The sequence below is a fragment of the Mastigoproctus giganteus genome, chromosome 4 (assembly GCF_048544385.1).
Source record: "Mastigoproctus giganteus isolate SK-2022 chromosome 4, ASM4854438v1, whole genome shotgun sequence".
NCBI lineage: Eukaryota > Metazoa > Arthropoda > Arachnida > Uropygi > Thelyphonidae > Mastigoproctus > Mastigoproctus giganteus.
This window is the reverse complement of record NC_143578.1, coordinates 48,706,750-48,725,931: the sequence shown is the minus strand read 5'-3', so window position 1 is coordinate 48,725,931 and position 19,182 is coordinate 48,706,750. Positions and strand designations below refer to the sequence as shown.

At 36.3% G+C, this 19,182-nt stretch overlaps 1 protein-coding gene across 1 annotated transcript in view; it reads left to right on the top strand.

The window, feature by feature from the left end:
• The window catches only part of LOC150086701 (uncharacterized), a 247,342-nt gene that overhangs the window by 85,278 nt on the left and 142,882 nt on the right, over window positions 1–19,182 (top strand). The window contains exons 17-18 of the mRNA XM_090372701.1: window positions 9,053–9,478; window positions 17,689–17,913. Of these exons, the coding sequence (XP_090228827.1) occupies window positions 9,053–9,478; window positions 17,689–17,913 (651 nt within the window). The remainder of the gene's footprint in view (window positions 1–9,052; window positions 9,479–17,688; window positions 17,914–19,182) is intronic.

Here is a 19,182-nt window from a genome sequence, read left to right as displayed (position 1 = left end):
TATTAGGAGAATCCATTGTCAGGAAAACGGGGAATATTTTTTGTAATAAGGATAGATTGACTAGAACCAGGGTATGTCTGCCTTGAGCAACTATTAATGATGTCACCAACAGACTTTCAGATTTTAAGGGGGATAAAGAGAATATTATTATTCATGTGGGGACTAATGACATTAAGCATACACGATCTGACAATTTATTAGACAAATATAGTACCATGCTTAAGGAATTCTGCAAGTTAAGTCACAATGTCCATGTGTCTACAATTCTGCCCAGGCACGATAGGGGAGATTATATGCTGAAAGCCTTGTAGATTGATTGTGGAAACTCAAGACTTGAAAGAATCTGCAAGGCTTTCTGGGTAAAATTTCTATTAGCTTGGCCCACACTTGTAGGTGGAAGGAATCTATTCTGTAGAGACGGGATACAGTTAAACAAAGGTGGTGCAAGAGTTTTTGCCAGTATCATTAAGGATACCTTAAAGGTTCAGGAAAACTGCTGGTTTGGGGAGGGATGGGCAATACAGATATGCATTTATCTGCTAATATTGGTCAAAGTAATGATTGCACATACCTCAAGAGTTCTTGTTTGTTATCGCAACAGAACATATTAGCCATATGTTCTGAGGGCAGAAACGTTTCAAATGAGCGGGTAGCTAATGCCAGGGAAGTGAGCTTAAATAAATTTAAGGGGTGTGTCAGGGTAGATAAATATACAAGAACACTGTCTTAATTATAACAGTAATGTTAGAAGTGTCGTCAATAAAATGAGTGAATTTGAACTGCTGGTTAGGACAAGTAATGGCGACATAATAGGTCTTACAGAAATGCGGTGTCACCCGGAGATAGGGAATGATGAGTTTTAGTACAGTATGTATAAGGTATTTACCAAGGATAGGACAGATAGAAGGGGTGGTGTGGTCATGCTTTTTATCAAAAGCAGCCAGTAAGTGATGAAAGCTTTCCTGGATTCAGACATTTCGTATGCTAGTATAGAATCTGTATGGTGTGAAATAGTTGGAAGTAAAGGTATAATGAGAGTGGGAGGAACCTACAGGCCAGGTAATGGTGATGATTATGATGAGAGCCGCTACATGCAAATGGAATGGGCAAGTAGGCATCAATGTCTTATTATGGGTGATTTTAATTTGTCTCTAATTGGAGCAAATGGGAAGGAAACTCCACATGGCGGACAAAATTTTTAAATCAACTAGATGATTGTTATTTGTATCAACATGTCAGAGAAAGTACTAGAGAAAAGAATATTCTAGACCTCACATCACCCGTGAAACCATGAACCAGATGACATAATAGGGCTGACAGTACAGGAACTAATAGCAGGAAGTGATCATGGAGTTCCATGGTGGACAATGAAGAGAGAGGTAGCAGTAGTTAAAGGCAAAGGAATGGGTTATAATTTTAGAAAAGGAAATTACAATGCCTTAAGGTGCTAGGAGTTTAGTAAATAAATTTGATGAATTTGAGATATTGCTCAAAACATCAAAGGCAGATATTGTTGGGATTTCAGAGACGTGGTGTCACACAGATATAAGGAATGCAGAACTGGAATTTGGGGAGTACAATGTCTACAGAAAGGATAGACAGGATAGGAAGGGAGGAGGGGGTTATGCTATTAGTTAAAAAACACATAAAATCCAAGGAAGTGAAGCCAGTCGACATCGCTGGACAGTGCAGTGTCGAGTCAGTTTGGTGTGACATAAGCATTGGGAGATCAAAATTGAGAGTAGGAGTGTGCTATAGGCCTAATGACTCTGATGAGTATAATAAGAAACTGTACAGAGAAATAGAGTGGGCCAGTAAATCAGAGTCTCTTATAATGGGTGATTATAATTTCCCAGATATTGACTGGAATTTGGGGGCTGGTCACTCACACACTAGCAAGGCTTTTGTGGATTTATTGGATGATTGTTTTCTACATCAGCATGTTCGGGAGGCAACTAGAAGGAGTAATACTCTTGATTTGATTATCAGTAGTGATTCTTCATGCATTAAGAATCTGCAGATAAATTAACCACTAAGTGGCAGTGATCACAGTGTTCTGAAGTGGGAGTTACTCAAAGAGGTAACTACCATTAGGGGTAAAGGGAAGGGGTATTGCTTTCGTGAAGGCGACTACGATGGACTGAGACCGTATTTAAATTCTATACAGTGGGATCAACTGATGATGTTACCAACAGCAACAAAATGGGAAGCATTCAAAGAACTTATCTTGGAAGCTACTAGGCTTTACATACCAACTAAGAAATATTGTTCAAGGTTTAGGCCTAAATGGATGTCAGATGAACTAATGAGGCATATGGCAGAGAAGAAAAATGCATGGGATACATACAAATTAACACGTGACACAGAAGCCTATGATAGATACAAGTTGATCTGTAACCAAGTTACAAAGGAGGTTAGGCAGGCGAAGGCAGATTACAAGAGATCCTTGGCAAGGGATGCGAAGAAAAACAGGAAAGAGTTCTTTATTTATGTAAACTCTAGAAGGAAGGGGATGAATCAGATTGGTCCACTTGATATCGATGGGTCAACTGTTGATGACCCTGCTCAAGGTAGCTAACAAACTAAATGAATATTTTGCATTGACATTCACACATGAGGAGTTATTCAGCGAGGGGAATGCCAGAGGTGTATTCAACTCTAGCAGTAAGCTAAAGAATTTTGTAATAACTGAGAGTAAAGTGGAGGAGAAATTGTTGAAGATAAACACAAGAAAGGCACCTGGGGTGGATGGGATCTATCCAGTTATATTAAAGGAGGCAGCAAAGGAAATAAGCAAACCCTTAGCCATAATTATGAGAGCTTCCTTGGACTCAGGGGAGGTACCCATGGACTGGAGATGTGCAAATGTGACCCCAATTCACAAGGGAGGATTAAAGGCTGACACAAGTAATTATAGACCTGTGAGTTTAACTTCTGTTCCTGGAAAATTAATGGAGGCACTGGTTAAAGAAGCACTGCAGGATCATCTAGACAAGACTTCAGTTATAGCTCGGACACAGCATGGTTTTGTTAAGGGGAAGTCTTGCCTGACCAACTTGATTGGATACTATGATGCAGTCACAAAAGAACTGGATGCAGGGAATAACTTTGATATTATATACTTGGATCTTAGAAAGGCTTTTGATACTGTTGCACATGGAAGACTGCTGCACAAATTGGAGCAGTGTGGCATTGGAGGCAAATTGCTGTTATGGATAAAGGGGTGGTTGAGGGGGAGAAGACAGAGAGTGGTAATTAATGGACACTGCTCATCATGGACTAATGTTATTAGTGGAGTCCCTCAGGGTTCAGTATTGGGTCCTTTATTCTTTTCTGTATTTATAAATGATATTGATGATGGTATATCAAGCTTAATGTCGAAGTTTGCAGACGATACGAAGGTTGGCAGGGTTGTCAAGGACACTACTGACACTATGCTGCTGCAACAGGATCTGGAAAGGTTGAGCAGATGGGCTGAGAGGTGGCAAATGAAGTTTAACATTGACAAATGTAAAGTACTACATATGGGAAACAGCAACCCCAGAGCAACGTATCAACTCTGTGGTACTACACTGACAGTGGTAGAGAATGAAAGGGACCTGGGGGTGGTTGTGCAGGCAGATATGAAGTTCTCTGAGCAGTGCAGACAGGCTGCAAGAGTAGCTCATGGTGTATTGTCAATGATATATAGGAATTTTTCTAGCAGGGATAAGGAGGTGATTATTCCCTTGTATAAGGCAATGGTCAGGCCACACCTAGAGTACTGTATACAGGCCTGGAGGCCTCATTTCAAGAAGGATGTAGAGCTGCTGGAACGAGTACAGAGAAGGGCAACAAGATTAGTGAATGGAACAAAGGGGTGCTCTTACGAAGAAAGGCTTAAGTTTTGCGAATTACAGTGTCTGGAGACTAGGCACCAGCGAGGTGATCTGATTGAGGTGTATAAAGCCTTGAATGGTTTGAGCATGCTCAATGCTGATGGGATTCTTCCTCTTGCTCAGAATAATCACCTGAGAGGGCATAAATTCAAATTGAGGAAAGACAGATGTAGGATAGATGTGCGGAAATTTGCCTTTAGCCAGCGGGTGGTTGGTAGGTGGAACAGACTTCCATCCCTTGTCGTGGAAGTTGATAGCCTAAATAAGTTTAAGGCTCAGCTGGACAGGTATTTTGAACGAACAGAGGGGTGAAGTGGAAGTGGTTATTTTTTATTTATTTATTTTACTTTATTTTTTTTTTTTTTGGCTGATGCTGCATAAGCTTGCTTTCTTGCATCAAATGCCTCTACTAATGCTAATGCTAATGCTAACATGGCGTCTATTAACTTAGTAGATATTGCACAGAGAGCGAATACAATTGAATTATGGTATACCTTTAATACTTTAATCACAGAAGCCTTGAATGCATATATACCATTGAAAAATACTCCACAAGGAAGATTCCAAGTTGGATGAATAATGAAAATTGCCATATTACTTGTGCAAAAAAAGACAGCATGGAAAATTTATAGAGCAGTAAAAAGTATTGAAGCCTATAACAGCTACAAAGTGATCTGTAATAGTGCCACAGAAAAGGTTAGGCTGGCAAAGGCAGATTATGAGAAATCATTGGCAAAGAGAGCAAAGAGTGGGGATAAGGAATTTTTCACATATATAAATGCAAAAAAGAGAAGGACAAATCAGATAAGAGCCTGATACAGCATAAGTCATAGGCTTCCTTGCACCATTTGGCTAATACTAACACTAATAAACAAACTTCACACCAGATATATATTTTTGCAAAACCAAGGGTGCGTCATTGTATGCTTATGATCTATATGTTCCCCAGTTCTGGATATTAAGCAAATGGTGTAAATAAATATGACATTCATCTGTGAATAGCAGGTTGTCCAAAATGTCATTGTCACACATTTTAGATATATTTTTGATAAAGCTGTATTTGTCCTTCTTTTTTCTCACTGGTTAATGCTTGAAGGGCTTAATTTTGTGTAGAAATATGTGAATATCACCGTAAAATGCTTTGAATTGTTCTTCAGTTTATTCCTAAAGCTGTCAATAACTTCCTGGTTGATCTTCTAGAGCTGTTTCTGGTAGTAATCATTACTTTGTCAATTACTTTTGGTGTACAACTTGTCGGATTAACACTATTTTCTTCCTTTAGATTTATGATGTTTATTTTTCTTGAAATTTGCTTATCATCTTAATCGTTGCTATTGTAGGTAGTGTGCTATCTGTAAACTTCTTTTACAGTGCTCATTTTCAAGGTTGGATTTAACAAGGCAAAGTGGCACAGTTGCTTCAGAGTCCCAAGGTGGTGGGGTCCCAGACCAGTAGGATTACTGTTGATCCAATGGTCCCCATCATTTTATTTTAGGGAATATGTGTACCATATCCTCAGGCTACTCAAATCCAGTATTGCTCATTTTACACCAGTTGGAGATTTACTTTCTGTATAACAAATGCTCTCTGTTCTTGTATGAACTGTAAGTCATTTTTTTTATTTACCTTCAAAAGCAAAAATTTACGAGCTATTGAATCACTGAATATGTTATATATGTATATGTATTCATCTTTTAAAACTAAAATAATTAGAAGTGAATATATATATATATATTAGAGGTGTATATATACCTCTAATTCCATAACTTGTACATATTTTTTAAATGTAATGCATTTTTGTGTACCACCCTGTCCAAATAATATTCCAATTTTTAATAATTTCACAGATATTTTATAAAAGTGTTGATTCTTCCACAAGTCATGGATCACAGTATGGTTTCCCAGTTCCTAAAACACACCTAAAGCTCTGTCAGACTGCCATCTTGAGCCATCTGCTTTTCTCTTAACTGCTAAAAACATTACTGCCTACAGTTATACTTTGTTAAATCTCTTAAATCGGCTTGTTACTGCATCTCTATCAAACCTTTAAAAAACAATCGCAGAAGCATACAGCTATAAGTCTTCTGCAGCAAACACATTATTTTTGTGAGACACTGTCTTTAATTATCTCTTCAATCAACTAGTTGGTTACTAGATAGCTTTAATCATTTGTTAATATCTTTAGTGTGTTGTGCTGTGTATGTAGTTACAATAGTTACTGTATTTGTTTACAATAATACTATTGTTATTGTAAACCTCTGTAGTTAATACACAGTAGTGTATTAACTACAGAGGTTAATACACAGTAGTGTATTAACTACAGAGGTTAATTAAATACACAGTAGTTAATACACAGTAGTGTATTAACTACTGTGTATTAACTTTGTAGTTAATACACAGTAGTGTATTAACTACAAAGGTTTAGTTATGCCACTGCAGTTATGATGAGGCCTAAATCCTAAAGGAATCCCTGAAGCCAAGAAAGCTACACATATTATTATTTCAAGATTCATCTACTCTATCCACATAGCTGAAACAACTAATAATAACTGTTTTTGAAAATGCTTTCTTTGATTTCTCCACTGAAAATTCCAGAAATCTCTGTTAATTATTGCACAATTAGGAAAATTTCATGAATTAAGTTAAACTTATTATATGTACGTGTTGAGTGGAATCTGTCACATGCAGTTATTGATGACAAGCTGACTTTACTGATGTGTGCTTTCCTCCAATTGGTAATGCTTGCTAGCTTTACGATATTGAAGAGTTGTTGGATCAAACCATTGACACATGCACTTCACATTTCATGCAACCTGTCAGTAATATACAATGTTATTGACAGGTTGGTGCCTGTTTGCATTTCTCTCACTGTCAGGTCTAAAGGGAATTTTAATTTAAAAATATATCTTTAAAATCCAAAATGGATTTTTCACAGTTGTATTCAGAAAAGATTTAAAATAAAGGTGGCATCAAAAAAGTGAACAATTTTGAATTATTTTTTGCTGACTTTTCAAATGTAAACTCTTGAGCTCAAAGTGACCCTGCATGCTTGGATTTTGAACAGTCCTTTTTTGAGACTGCTGAAAGGCTAAGATGGATTGCATTTGGAAATTAAAATTTTCCTGCTTGTAGACAGATATTATAAATAAACATTATGAATTATGTAACGGAGAACCAGTCCATCTATGGGTTCAGTGTGGTTCATTTTTCACATGAATGGTTTTAAATAAAGGGTGATCGTTGGCAACCACTTATTAATTCTCTACATATATTCAGGTTTTCTTTGAAGGAGGGCAGCATATCTTTATTTGCATATGAGAAATGGAACATCACATGTCGATCCTGATGAAATGCTGTAGTCTACTCACTGATAGAAATTCTTTGGCTGCATAGTAACACATAATAAAAAAGAAAAATTTAAATCGACAACTGTGAAAAGATAATATTTTATGTAGTACTCTCCTCTGAATTGTTTCAAACATGTAAATGAAAAATCCAATAGCTAGAGCAATTTTCGAGGCATATGCTATATTTTCCCATACTTTTAGAACAACTGCTGTTTAATTAGTTTTATGACTATAATTTTAAGTTTTGATTAGCCTGTCAGCCATAAGTCCAAACTGTTATGCCATTCATCGCATAGGGAACGAAATTAACCTTTTTTAAAATGCTTATGGTACAAGCATTTATGAGTATTTCTTATTAATTTTTAATTCTCCTGATTAGTAACATTGCTAAGATTTTAATTCTGAAATATTGTATTTATATTGATAATAGTTACTTTTTATAAAGCATTAAGTGCTGTTTGGATTGTCACATGCTTGTAATGAATTGTTATCACTAATGTTATCACTAAAGCTTATTTGATTTTTCTCATAGCCTAACATAACCTAACCTAAACTCAGAGGCTACACTTTAAAGTCATAAAAGATTAAAAAAACTACTTTCTTTTTTGCTTTAACTGAATGCACTGCAAGCATAGAACAGCAGATAATCTTTCATGCAAACATTGCCATATAGGAACAAAGTTGCCCTTCAAAGGTTGCATATTTATAATAAGAACAAATAAATGAACAGTTTTCTCTGAAAGGTCTCCAGTATTTTCTTGTGTGATTGGCTAGTTCAAGCAAAATTAAACTTGAACAGAAAAGTTAATTTATATAAGGAGAGAGTAGCAGAATTTGATTGACACTTGATTCTGCATTTTAGCTGTTTGCACTGTTATTAAAGGCAAGTTGTCAATTTTTTAATAGAGAGAGAGAGCAACCAAAGAACACAACTGGGTAAGAGAAAGGTTGAAGAGTGTGAAAGAGTCAGTAACACTCTGAATAGAATAAACATTGTGCTCCCGACACAAAGTTAAACAATTGATTGAGTTAAACTAGTCAAACATTAATTATTGTCTCCTTCAAGATAAATGAGTTACGTGTAGAGGAAACACATGAGCAAATCTTTTTTTGAGGCATGCTCAGATCCACTGGAAGAATAACTTTTCTTTCATAGGCTTTCATAATAACTTTATTTCAAAGTACTTGTATTTTTTTATATAGTACTTGTCTTTAATTCACCTATTAATTATAATAAGTATAGACAGATAAACAAACTCTCAAATCATATGCTAGCCTTCCATTTAATTGCCTTTTATTGTGCTGCTTTTACTTCAAAAGATATAGCATTATAAGACAATTATTTCTATGATAACTTGCTCACATTGCCTCTTTTGAATATATACAAATCCACTTCTAGATTAGTTTCCTGGAAGAAACAGATATGAGAACAGTTTACTGTGTCCAGTTAATTCATATATTCCCAAATTTAAGTAAATTCAAACTGATATTTAATTTTCATGTACAGATCCAATAATTTTTTTTTCTAATTCAAAATTACGATACTATATGCATGAACTGGGTTTGAGCCACTTGACCATTAGTTTCAAATAAATAAATAAAATGTAAATGTTGCTTAATAAAACAGATTCAACAATTGTACTCTTTGTATGTGAAGCCCAATATTTTTTATATATAAGCTGGAAACCTTTCATGATGTGTGCCATTTCTAAATAACTTTAAAATTTTTAAATGTAAATTAAATATTTAAAATGCATCCTTTTTGTTATTATTGTTGTTAAGCAAATATTTTGTAATTTTGCTTTGTTTTTTGTTTTTATTTCTCAGATTGTCCAGGATGTGGAATGGGAGATTTTCAGTGCACTAAAATTCATCTATGTGATGCACCCTGTGGTTATATAACATCAATTTCCTATCCTTTACCATATCAAAATAATCATCGTTGTCATTGGCTAATTAAAGCACCTTCATCCCATTTTATCAATGTCACATTTCATGACTTTGATGTTGTTGGTGGTGAAAATTGTGTGCATGACTATCTTGACATATATGATGGAGAAATTAGTTCAAAGGAGAACTTAATTGGAAGGTTTTGCAATTCTAAAAGACCACCACAGCATATTGTCTCCAGTTGGAATGCATTAGCATTGGAATTTTCTTCTGATACAGATTTATCTTCCCGTGGATTTGCTGCATCCTATATTGCACAGAAATTTCAAGTCCCTTCTGAACTCCATGATTTAGATTTTGATGGTATGTATCAGTTTCTTTTTTTTTTTTTATATAGTACTTGTCTTTAATAAAAATTGAATATTCAGTATTTTTGCATAAAAATTTCTTCATTTCTTTTATTATTGTCCTGTCTTCCCATTATCATCTTATTACTGATAAACCCACCAGAGTCAGCCCAAGATACCAGCTAATTGGGCAGTTACCCAGGGTACCATGATCCAAAAGGTGCCAAGTGCTCAAAAAAAAAAAACAAAATGTATATATTAATATATGTATAAGTTAGTGCAATTGCATCATTTCAAGGCGCCTCAGTAGCCAGGTGGGAAGGAGCAGCAGTGCATAGCACACGCTTCTTGATTAGCCCAGGGTTCGAGCCCGTCACCACCAAATACGGAGGATGCGGAAAGGTCTGGAATGACTACCGCATATCCCGGAGCAATATGGCCTTAGTTGCTAATGCTCCTAAAAAACAAAACAAACAAGCATCATTTCAGTACATAGCAAACTACTTAAGTAGTTAGAAAAAATTGGCATCATTAAGTATATCTTATATTGTGAATACCTTCACAACGAGTTGCCATGATATTGCACTATCTCGAATAAGTAATACTTCACCATAGGAGAAGACTATTGTTACTTATTCTTAGCGGATACCATCACCCATACGGTGCCATTTCAGAGCTTATTGGCTCATCATCAGTGGGTAGGCAGGTACTTTGGTGTTGCAATGATGACAATCCAGTTGCGAAGTATAAATCCTTCACAACTGGGTTGTCATCATTGCAACACCAGAGGACCTGCCCACCCACTGATGAGGAGCCAATAAGCTCTGAAATGGTGTTGTATGAGTGATGGTATCCACTGAGAATAAGTAACAATAGTCTTCTCCTGTGGTGAAGTGTTACTTATATGAGGTAGTGCAATATCATGGCAACTCGTTGTGAAGGTATTCACAATATGAGATATACTTAATGATGCCAATTTATAACTACTTAATAGTTGGCTATGTACTGAAATGATGCAATTACACTAACTTGTACATTTGTTAAACTCTTTGCATAACATGAAGCTTTAGCACTAAACTGTATCATAATATATTAATATATTATATATTTTTCTTTTTTTATATATTTCTATTATTTATTTCCAATTTTTTAATGGTTTAGAGTCATTATATTTTTATTTAATTTGCATATTTATAATAAACTACAACTATTTTATGTATTCATGTTGTATTTAATCCTATCCTCACCCCCACTATCATACCAAAGGCAATGTTACAGGGCACTAAAAATAGACTTAACCTGAGGTGCTGGTTTACCTGAAGTCAGCACTGAGTAAACTAGTTGAATATTGACAAAAACAGTTGTATTACCTCAGAAAAGTTGACTTTTTTTTAACAATTATTATTATTACATTTATGTCAGGCCAGCACTTTCTATATTGAGTATTGAAACCCATACTCTAGTTACATTTTCTTCTACTAATCACTTTAAATTACTGTATTTGTATCTGTAGTATTAGTATTAGCCATATAGTGCAAGGAAGCTATAGGCTTTTACCGCACTGCCAAAAAAAAAAAAAAAAAAAATTGATAGTAAAATACAAATTATGTGTTTCCCTCTCATGTAGGTAACTATCCAGTTGACCTTTGAATTTCTTCAAACTGTTGGCCTGAACTGCCTGTGCAGGTAGCTTGTTCCTGTAAACAACAACCGGCTTGCTAAAAGAAACCTTCATACAATCTAGTCTAAACTTCTTCCCCTATAGTTTGAATTTACGGCTCTGTTTCTGGAATTCTTTATAACAGTGAAAATTCCACTAAATAAAGCACCTTCTTTAGTGGAGTTAGTAAAACATTCAGCTAAGGTAAAGAAAACCCACACGAGAAGCATGCAAAAGTTCGATGAAATTTACCGGTAAAAGTACTTTGCCATAATGGCATTCATATTGTTGCTCGCTCGGTAAACAGACAGTGGGTGTTATCGGTCTGGAGTAGAAGTTGAATCCCACGGGAGCTTGAAACCCTCCCGAAGTGGAGGGGGTAACCTGACCTTTTTTCTTTAGAATCACTAATTGAATCACGAACAGAGTCGTATTGGAAGTTCTGGCGTCGTAAAAAATGTTCGTAACGTAGTTTCACCGGTAAACTTTTTTGAAGTTTGCTGTGCTTCTCGTGTGGACTTCCTTTGCCTTTTTTTTTTTTAATAGACAATTTATCCACTAGTCCACCAGTGATTCTAAAGAAAAAAGGTCAAGTTACCCCCTCCACTTCGGGAAGATTTCAATCCCCGTGGGGTTCAATTTCTACTACTGACCGATAACACCCACTGTATGTTTACTGAGCGAGCAACAATACAAATGCCGTTACAGCAAAGTACTTTTACCGGTAAATTTATCGAACTTTTGCGTGCTTCTCGTGTGGGCTTTCTTTACATTCGGCAAACATTCATTTTAATAACCCCTCTCAGAGCCTTATAGACCTCAATCAGGTCTATAAGGCTGTGAGAGGCCCACATAATCAGCTTTTCCTCGTATGGTTGCCCTTTTGCCAGTCTCACTATGTGAGTTTCTCATCTTTGGACCCTTTCAAGAAGCTTAATGTTTTTATTTCAGATGAAGTCTCCATATTTGAACACAGTATTCAAATTACGATCTTAAAATTGCCTTATACACTGGGATTATGATCCCCCCTATCTCTACAGGACATTGATAAATCAATAATCGGACACCACGGACTTTTCTGACTGCCTGTTTACACTGCTTAGAGAACTTCACATCTGCTGATATCTCAACTTCCAGATTCCTTTCTTCCTCTACTGTTTTAAATTCAACTCCACCAAGTTATATAAGTTATTTTGGGGTTGCAAAGTATACAACCTTACATTTTTCTGCATTAAAATATAGCTGCTACTTTTCTGACCATTCTTGAAGTCTGTTCAAGTTATCCTGAAGGAGTGCTGCTTGACACTGATCATTAATGGTGCTCCGAATCTTTATATTGTCTGCAAATTTTGACATCACCCTCTTTTATCTATTCATTGATGTCATATATGAAAATCGGAAACAACAGTGGTCCAAGAACCAATCATTGGGGGACCCTAATTCTGGCATTACACCAATCTGAAGAATATCCATTAAAATTAAGCATAATCCTCTGCCTTCTGTCCTGCAGCCATCCTGCAATCTATCTTAGAATCTTTCCAGTAAACCCAACATGCTCCAGCTTATACAGTAATCTCTCATGAGGGATTGATTCAAATGTCTTGAATTTGTGTCTTTGATTATTTCCTAAAATACAAATAAACTATGTCGAAATTGTTCCCTACATCTAACTCATAAGTAACTATATCAAAATGGCTTACCATGTTAGTTAAATATGATTTTCTCTTAACAAAACCCACGTTGTGTGTCATTTGCCAGAATGCTATTTCTATCTAAATGCCCCTGGTCTGCACTCTTAATCATTGCCTCTAAGATTTTCCCTACCAGTGAAGCCAGACTAACCAGTCTGTAGTTACTGACTTCACGCTTATAACTGTTATAAATTATATATTTAGATTATATAATTTATACATTATATACTTAGATTTTGGAAAATATTTTGATACTGTTGCATATAAAAGAGAGTAGTGCAGATAGGCTGCCAGAACAGCTCATGGGGTTTTGCCAATGATACACAGGAATTTTGGTCACTCGCACACTAGCAAGGCTTTTGTGGATTTATTGGATGATTGTTTTCTTCAGCAGCATGATTGAGAGGCAACTAGAGGGATTAATACTCTTGATCTGATTATCAGCAGTGATTCTTCATGCATTAAGAATCTTCAGATAAAGGAATCACTAGGTTGCAGTGATCACAGTGTGTTGATGTGGGATTTATTAAAAAGATCTAACTACCATCAGGAATAAAGGGAAGGATTTTTGCTTTCATAAAGGTGACTACAGTGATCTCAGACAGTTTTTAAATTCTATACAATAGGACCAACTGATGATTTTACTGATAGCAAATTCTAAATGGGAAGCATTCAAGGAAGCAATCTTGGAGGCTATTCGACTTTTTGTCCCAACTAAGAAATAAGATTTAGCCCTAAATGGATGTCAAATGAACTAACGAGACTTGTGGCAGAGAAGACAAAAAAGCATGGGATACATGTAAATTATAAAGTGACACATAAGAGTATGGTAGATATAAGCTAGTCTGTAATCACATCACAAAGGAGGTTAGGCAAGTGAAGATAAATTATGAGAAATCTTTGCCAAAGGATGTAGTAAATAAAAACAGAAAAGACTTCTTTACCTTATGTAAACTCTAGAAGGACGGGGATGAATCAGAATGGTCCACTTTAGCATTAGCATTAGCAGAGGCATACGATGCAAGAAAGCAAGCTTATGCAGCATCAGCCAAAAAAAAAAAAAAAACCCTCTCATCTCACCCCTCCATTTGTTCCAAAATGCCTGCCTAGCTCAGCCTTAAATTTATTTAGGCAATTAGCTTCCACAACAAAAGAAGGAAGCCTGTTCAACCAACCAACTACCCACTGGGTAAAGGCAAATTTCTGACATCTATTCTACAACTACCTTTCCTCAATTTGAAACTGTGCCCTCTCAGGTCTTAGTCTGAGCAGGAGGAAGAATCCCATCAGCATTCACTTGATATCAATGGTTCGATTGTTGATCCTGCTGAGGTAGCTGACAAACTGAATGAGTATTTTGCATCTACATTCACACATGAGGAAGTTTGTAGGGAAGTGGAGGCCAGAAGCTTATCAACCTCTAGCAGGGAGCTTAATGATTGTGTAATAACTGAGAACAAAGTGGAGGAGAAATTGTTGAAGTGGAACATAAGAAAGGCACCTGGAGTGGATGGGATCTATCCAGTTATATTAAAGGATGCAGCAAAGGAAGCAAGCAAATGCTTAGCCATAATTATGGAAGCTTCCTTGGACTCAAGAGAGGCCTCCATGGACTAGAAATGTGCAAAGGTATCCCCAATTCATAAAGGGGGATCAAAGAGTGACATGAGTAATTACAGATCTGTTAGTTTAACTTCTGTTCCAGTGAAAATAATGGAGTCACTGGTCAAAGAAGCACTGCAGGATCATCTAGACAAGACTGCAGTTATAGTTCAGACACAGCATGGGTTTTTTAAGAGGAAGTCTTGTCTGACAAATTTGATTGGTTATTATGATGTGGTTACAAAGGAACTGGATGCAAAAAATAATTTTGATATCATATACTTGGATTTCAGAGAAGCTTTTGACACTGTTGCGCATGGAAGACTACTGTACAAATTGGAGCAGAATGGTATTAAAGGTAAGTTGCTACAATGGATAAAAGGATGGTTGAGTGGGAGAAGACAGAGGGTGGTAATCAGTGGGTGCTGCTCTTCATGGACTAATGTTATTAGTGGAGTCCCACAGGGTTCGGTGTTGGGTCCACTGTTGTTTTGTATATTTATCAATGATATTGATGAAGGTATATCAGGGTTAATGTCCGAGTTTTCAGATAATATGAAGGTTGGCAGGGTTGTTAATGACAACAATGATAGCACACTACTGCAACAGGATCTAGAAAGGTTGAGCAGATGGGAAGAGAGGTGGCAACTGAAGTTTAATATTGACAAATGTAAAGTACTGCATATGAGTAGCGTTAACCCCAGAGTAACATATCAACTGTATGGTGCTACACTCAAGGTAATCAAAGGAGAATGAAAAGGACCTCGGGGTAATTGTGCAGTCAGATATGAAGTTTTCTGAGGAATGCAGATAGGCTGCAATAGTAGCCTTGTCATGGTGTCTTGTCATTGATATACAGGAATTTTTCTAGCAGGGATAAGGAAGTGATTGTCCCCTTGTATAAGGCAATAGTCAGGCCACACCTTCAGTACTGCATACAGGTCTGGAGGCTTCATTTTAGGAAGGACGTAGAGCTGCTGGAACGAGTACAGAGAAGGGAAATGAGATTGGTGAGTGGCACAAAGGGTTGCTGTTACCAAGTGAAGCTTAAGTTCTGCAAATCATAGCATCTGGAGAATAGGCACCTACAAAGTGATCTGATTGAAGTGTATAAGGCCTTGATTGGTTTGAGCGAGCTGTGCTGATGGGATTCTTTCTCTCGCTCAAATTACTCACCTGAGGGGGCATAAATTGAAATTGAGGAAAGACAATTGTAGAATAGATGTGCGGAAATTTACAAAACTTAAATGGGTTCAAGGCAGCACTAGAGAAGCATTTGGATGGGTGAAATGGGAAGGGTTTTTTTTATTTTTTTTTTATATGCCTGATGCTATATAAACTTTCTCTCTTGCATCGTATGCCTTGACTAATGCTCATTTTGGGAGCAGGTTTGAAGAGGTGATTATCCTATTGTATAAGGAAATCATTTGGCCACATCCTGAATACAGGTGTGGAGGCCTTATTATAGAAAAACCATGGATCTGTTAGAATGGGTACAGAGAAGAGTAACAAGATTGGTGAGGGGAGAAAAAGGGTGTTATTACCACGAAAATCTTCAGTTTTGCAAATTGCAGCATCTGGAGACTAGGCACCTGCAATGAGATCTGATTGAGGTGTTTAAGTCTTGAATGTATTGAGTAAGTTTCTTTCTCAGACCATACACATAAAGGGGGCATAAATTTAAATTGAGGAAGGACAGTTGTAGATGTGTGGAAATTTACCTTCAACCAAAGAGTTGGTAGTTGGAATAAATTTAAGAAAAAGCTAGATAAACTGTTAGAGGTGATGTACAGGCAAAATGAGAAGTGTTAGCTTTTTTTTTTTTTTTTTTTTGCTGATGGTGTATAATCTTGCTTTCTTGCATCATTTGGCACTACTAGCTAAATTTATGATTATGCAATAGGATGTTAATTATCTGAATGTGGATTATCCAAACCATTCAAGGAACTTGCAGAGTATATTATCCACATGCACTGTCATATATCAGCTTATTTTATGTCAGCTAAAAATATTTTAATGTAAAACCAACTGTTTTTGAACAGTTACATCACTACAGTTTTTGATGTTATTGACCTCTCCCTATTCAACAGAAATAGATCTCAGAAGAGCTGACTTTTTTTTATATAAATTATTATTATTACAGTTGTGTCACACCAGTGCATTTTATATTGCACCTTGTCACCCAGACTGTATCAATATTGATTACATCATGATTTGGAAAATTGAAAATATGAAAATTTTGTTTTTGCAAAATATATAAAATGTACTGCATGTTACTGGTGCAATAACACATAATTACTTACAGTTAAATAAATCCTATTTTTGTTTATTTATTTATTTATTCGTATATTCTGCTTAACTATACCAATCTGATGAAATGGTAACCAAAAGCATTAGTCCTACTTTTAATGAACAGCATCTCACCCCCCCCCCTTTGTGTGTAAGTAGCACAGTGGTATATCACCACAAGCTTGAGCACTAGTGCAATATTTCTTTATTTGTTCCAGAGTCATTTTTATATTTTACTTTCTGGCCTCTGAGCTCAGGGCTCTGGCACAGCTGCACCATAGCAGCTGCCATATTATCTGATGATGCAGCTGCACAATCAGATGATATGACACTTGCTCTCAGTTTTAAGAAGTTGGTTTCCTGAGATATAGAATCAGAATAATTTATATAAGTCGCAATCACATCTAAATAAAGATAATATGTTTAGAAAAGGATATTTATACAAAAATAAGATATTGGAAAATTCCCTTTCAATAAAACTGCAGCATCTGAATTCATTTCTCCTTGTTCAAAATAATTGGAATATAATAGATACTACTACCATTTCAACCACTTCAATTATTTCACATGTTTTGGAGTTTTATAGAGATTAACTCTATATGAGCCAGTCTCTAAAAAATTTAATCTACAAATTTTCCATTTTATAACTTGGTAGAAAAATCTAGTCTATCCCAGGATATTTGGTTCTAACAGAAAGTTGTGTGTGTGTGTGTGTGTGTGTGTGTGTGTGTGTGTGTGTGTGTGTGTGTGTGTGTGTGTGTGTGTGTGTGTGTGTGTGTGTAGGCATAGCTTAATATCAAAAGCATTTTAAAGAATTTATAAAATTAAAAGTGTTCTGTTAATAGGAAATGAATGTGATATTGTAAACATTCTTCATTATTTCTTAACTTTTTTTATCAATAATAAAATTCTTAATAAACTGATTGGCTACACAAACTATTTCCATATTTACTGCACAGTGTGTAATATATTTGTGTTTTGCAGAACCACTTGCTTGCCCACATAATTGGAAACACTATGGTGGATATTGCTATAATGCTTTTCATGAAAAGGAGGCATTGCAGTGGTATGAAGCAGAATCTCATTGTGTTGCCAAAGGTGGTGACCAGAATGGACATTTAGTTAGCATCGTAGATGAACAAGAAAATGCTGTTGTTCATTTTTTTCTGACAAATTTTTGGAATGCTCAACGTACTACCCTTTATATAGGTAACAATTTTTGTTGAACTTTTATGTTTTTCATGAATGATTGTTTAAGTTGTTAACTGAATTAGTATTAGTAATAGAATGGCTAAATGATGCAAGGAAGCAGAATTTTTCCATCTTCAAAAAAAGAAAAAAAAAACTTTCTTTTAAAATTTCTGTTAGGAAATTAATGTTAAGATTAAAATTACTGTTTAAACCGGACAAACGGAAAACAAATATATCATTGTTAGAACCCTTTAATAAGGTAAACTAAAGTAAAAACAAACCAATTAAAACAAATTAGTACAGAAGCTTTCAAGTCGAGGAGACTCTTCATCAGCTGATTATACATTATTACAAAAACAAAGAATGACTGGTCATGGTCATGTGAGGTAAAGCGTCGCACAAGTGCAAGCAACAATTACGGGTTGGAATTAGACATTTGTAGTTGTGATTTAAAAGTACGTACATGGGGTGCACACAAAAGTACATCACACTGAAGGATAACTGCCTCCATAATAGTATGAGTGTGTGCTCCTTTATTGCAGTTTAAAACACCATGGCAATGTGATATGTGGAGTGATTCTAGCCACAATTGTTGATGATAATTTCGCGAGTGGTCGATGTCTCAGCGTGGGTCAAGATCGTGTTGAGATGATCAATGATGCGTTGAGATGACCAATGATGCGTTGAGATGACCAATGATGTGTTGAGATGACCAATGATGTGCTGCGATTGCTGAGTGCTCCGAATCAGCAGACCGAATTGCCCTCTCATGCTCTGAGATCCAGTCTTGGAGTCTTCTGTTAGATTCTCCAATGTAACAACTACCACAGTCACGGCAGGAAATACGCTACACTGAGCTGCTCCGTAACAGGGAGGGGATTGGTGTTTTCACTCTCAAGAGGAAGGGTCACAGTTCTCTGCCAGGTAGCCATAAACATTTTACCCAGTGAGTGCGTAGGATTTTAGAGAGGTATTGTGATATGCCAGGGTAATAGAGGATAGAGGCAGTCGAGATCATGTTATCATTGTGGGAGGCCCTAGGGTGTGCTGTGAGCTCACAGGCCTGCAGATCACATTTGTCTAGGGCACAGGTAAGATAGCCACACTTGGACAGATCTGTCTTTACTCTCATAACCTCATCACGTCTCATCTGTGCAACTGGAATGGGTCCGGACACGAGCGAAAAGGGTGCATACGGTACTGAAAAGCTGGCTCTGGGCATGTACCGATCTATAGTTGGTGAATTGACCAGCACACATTGGTTTACGGTAGACTGAGGTTCTTAAA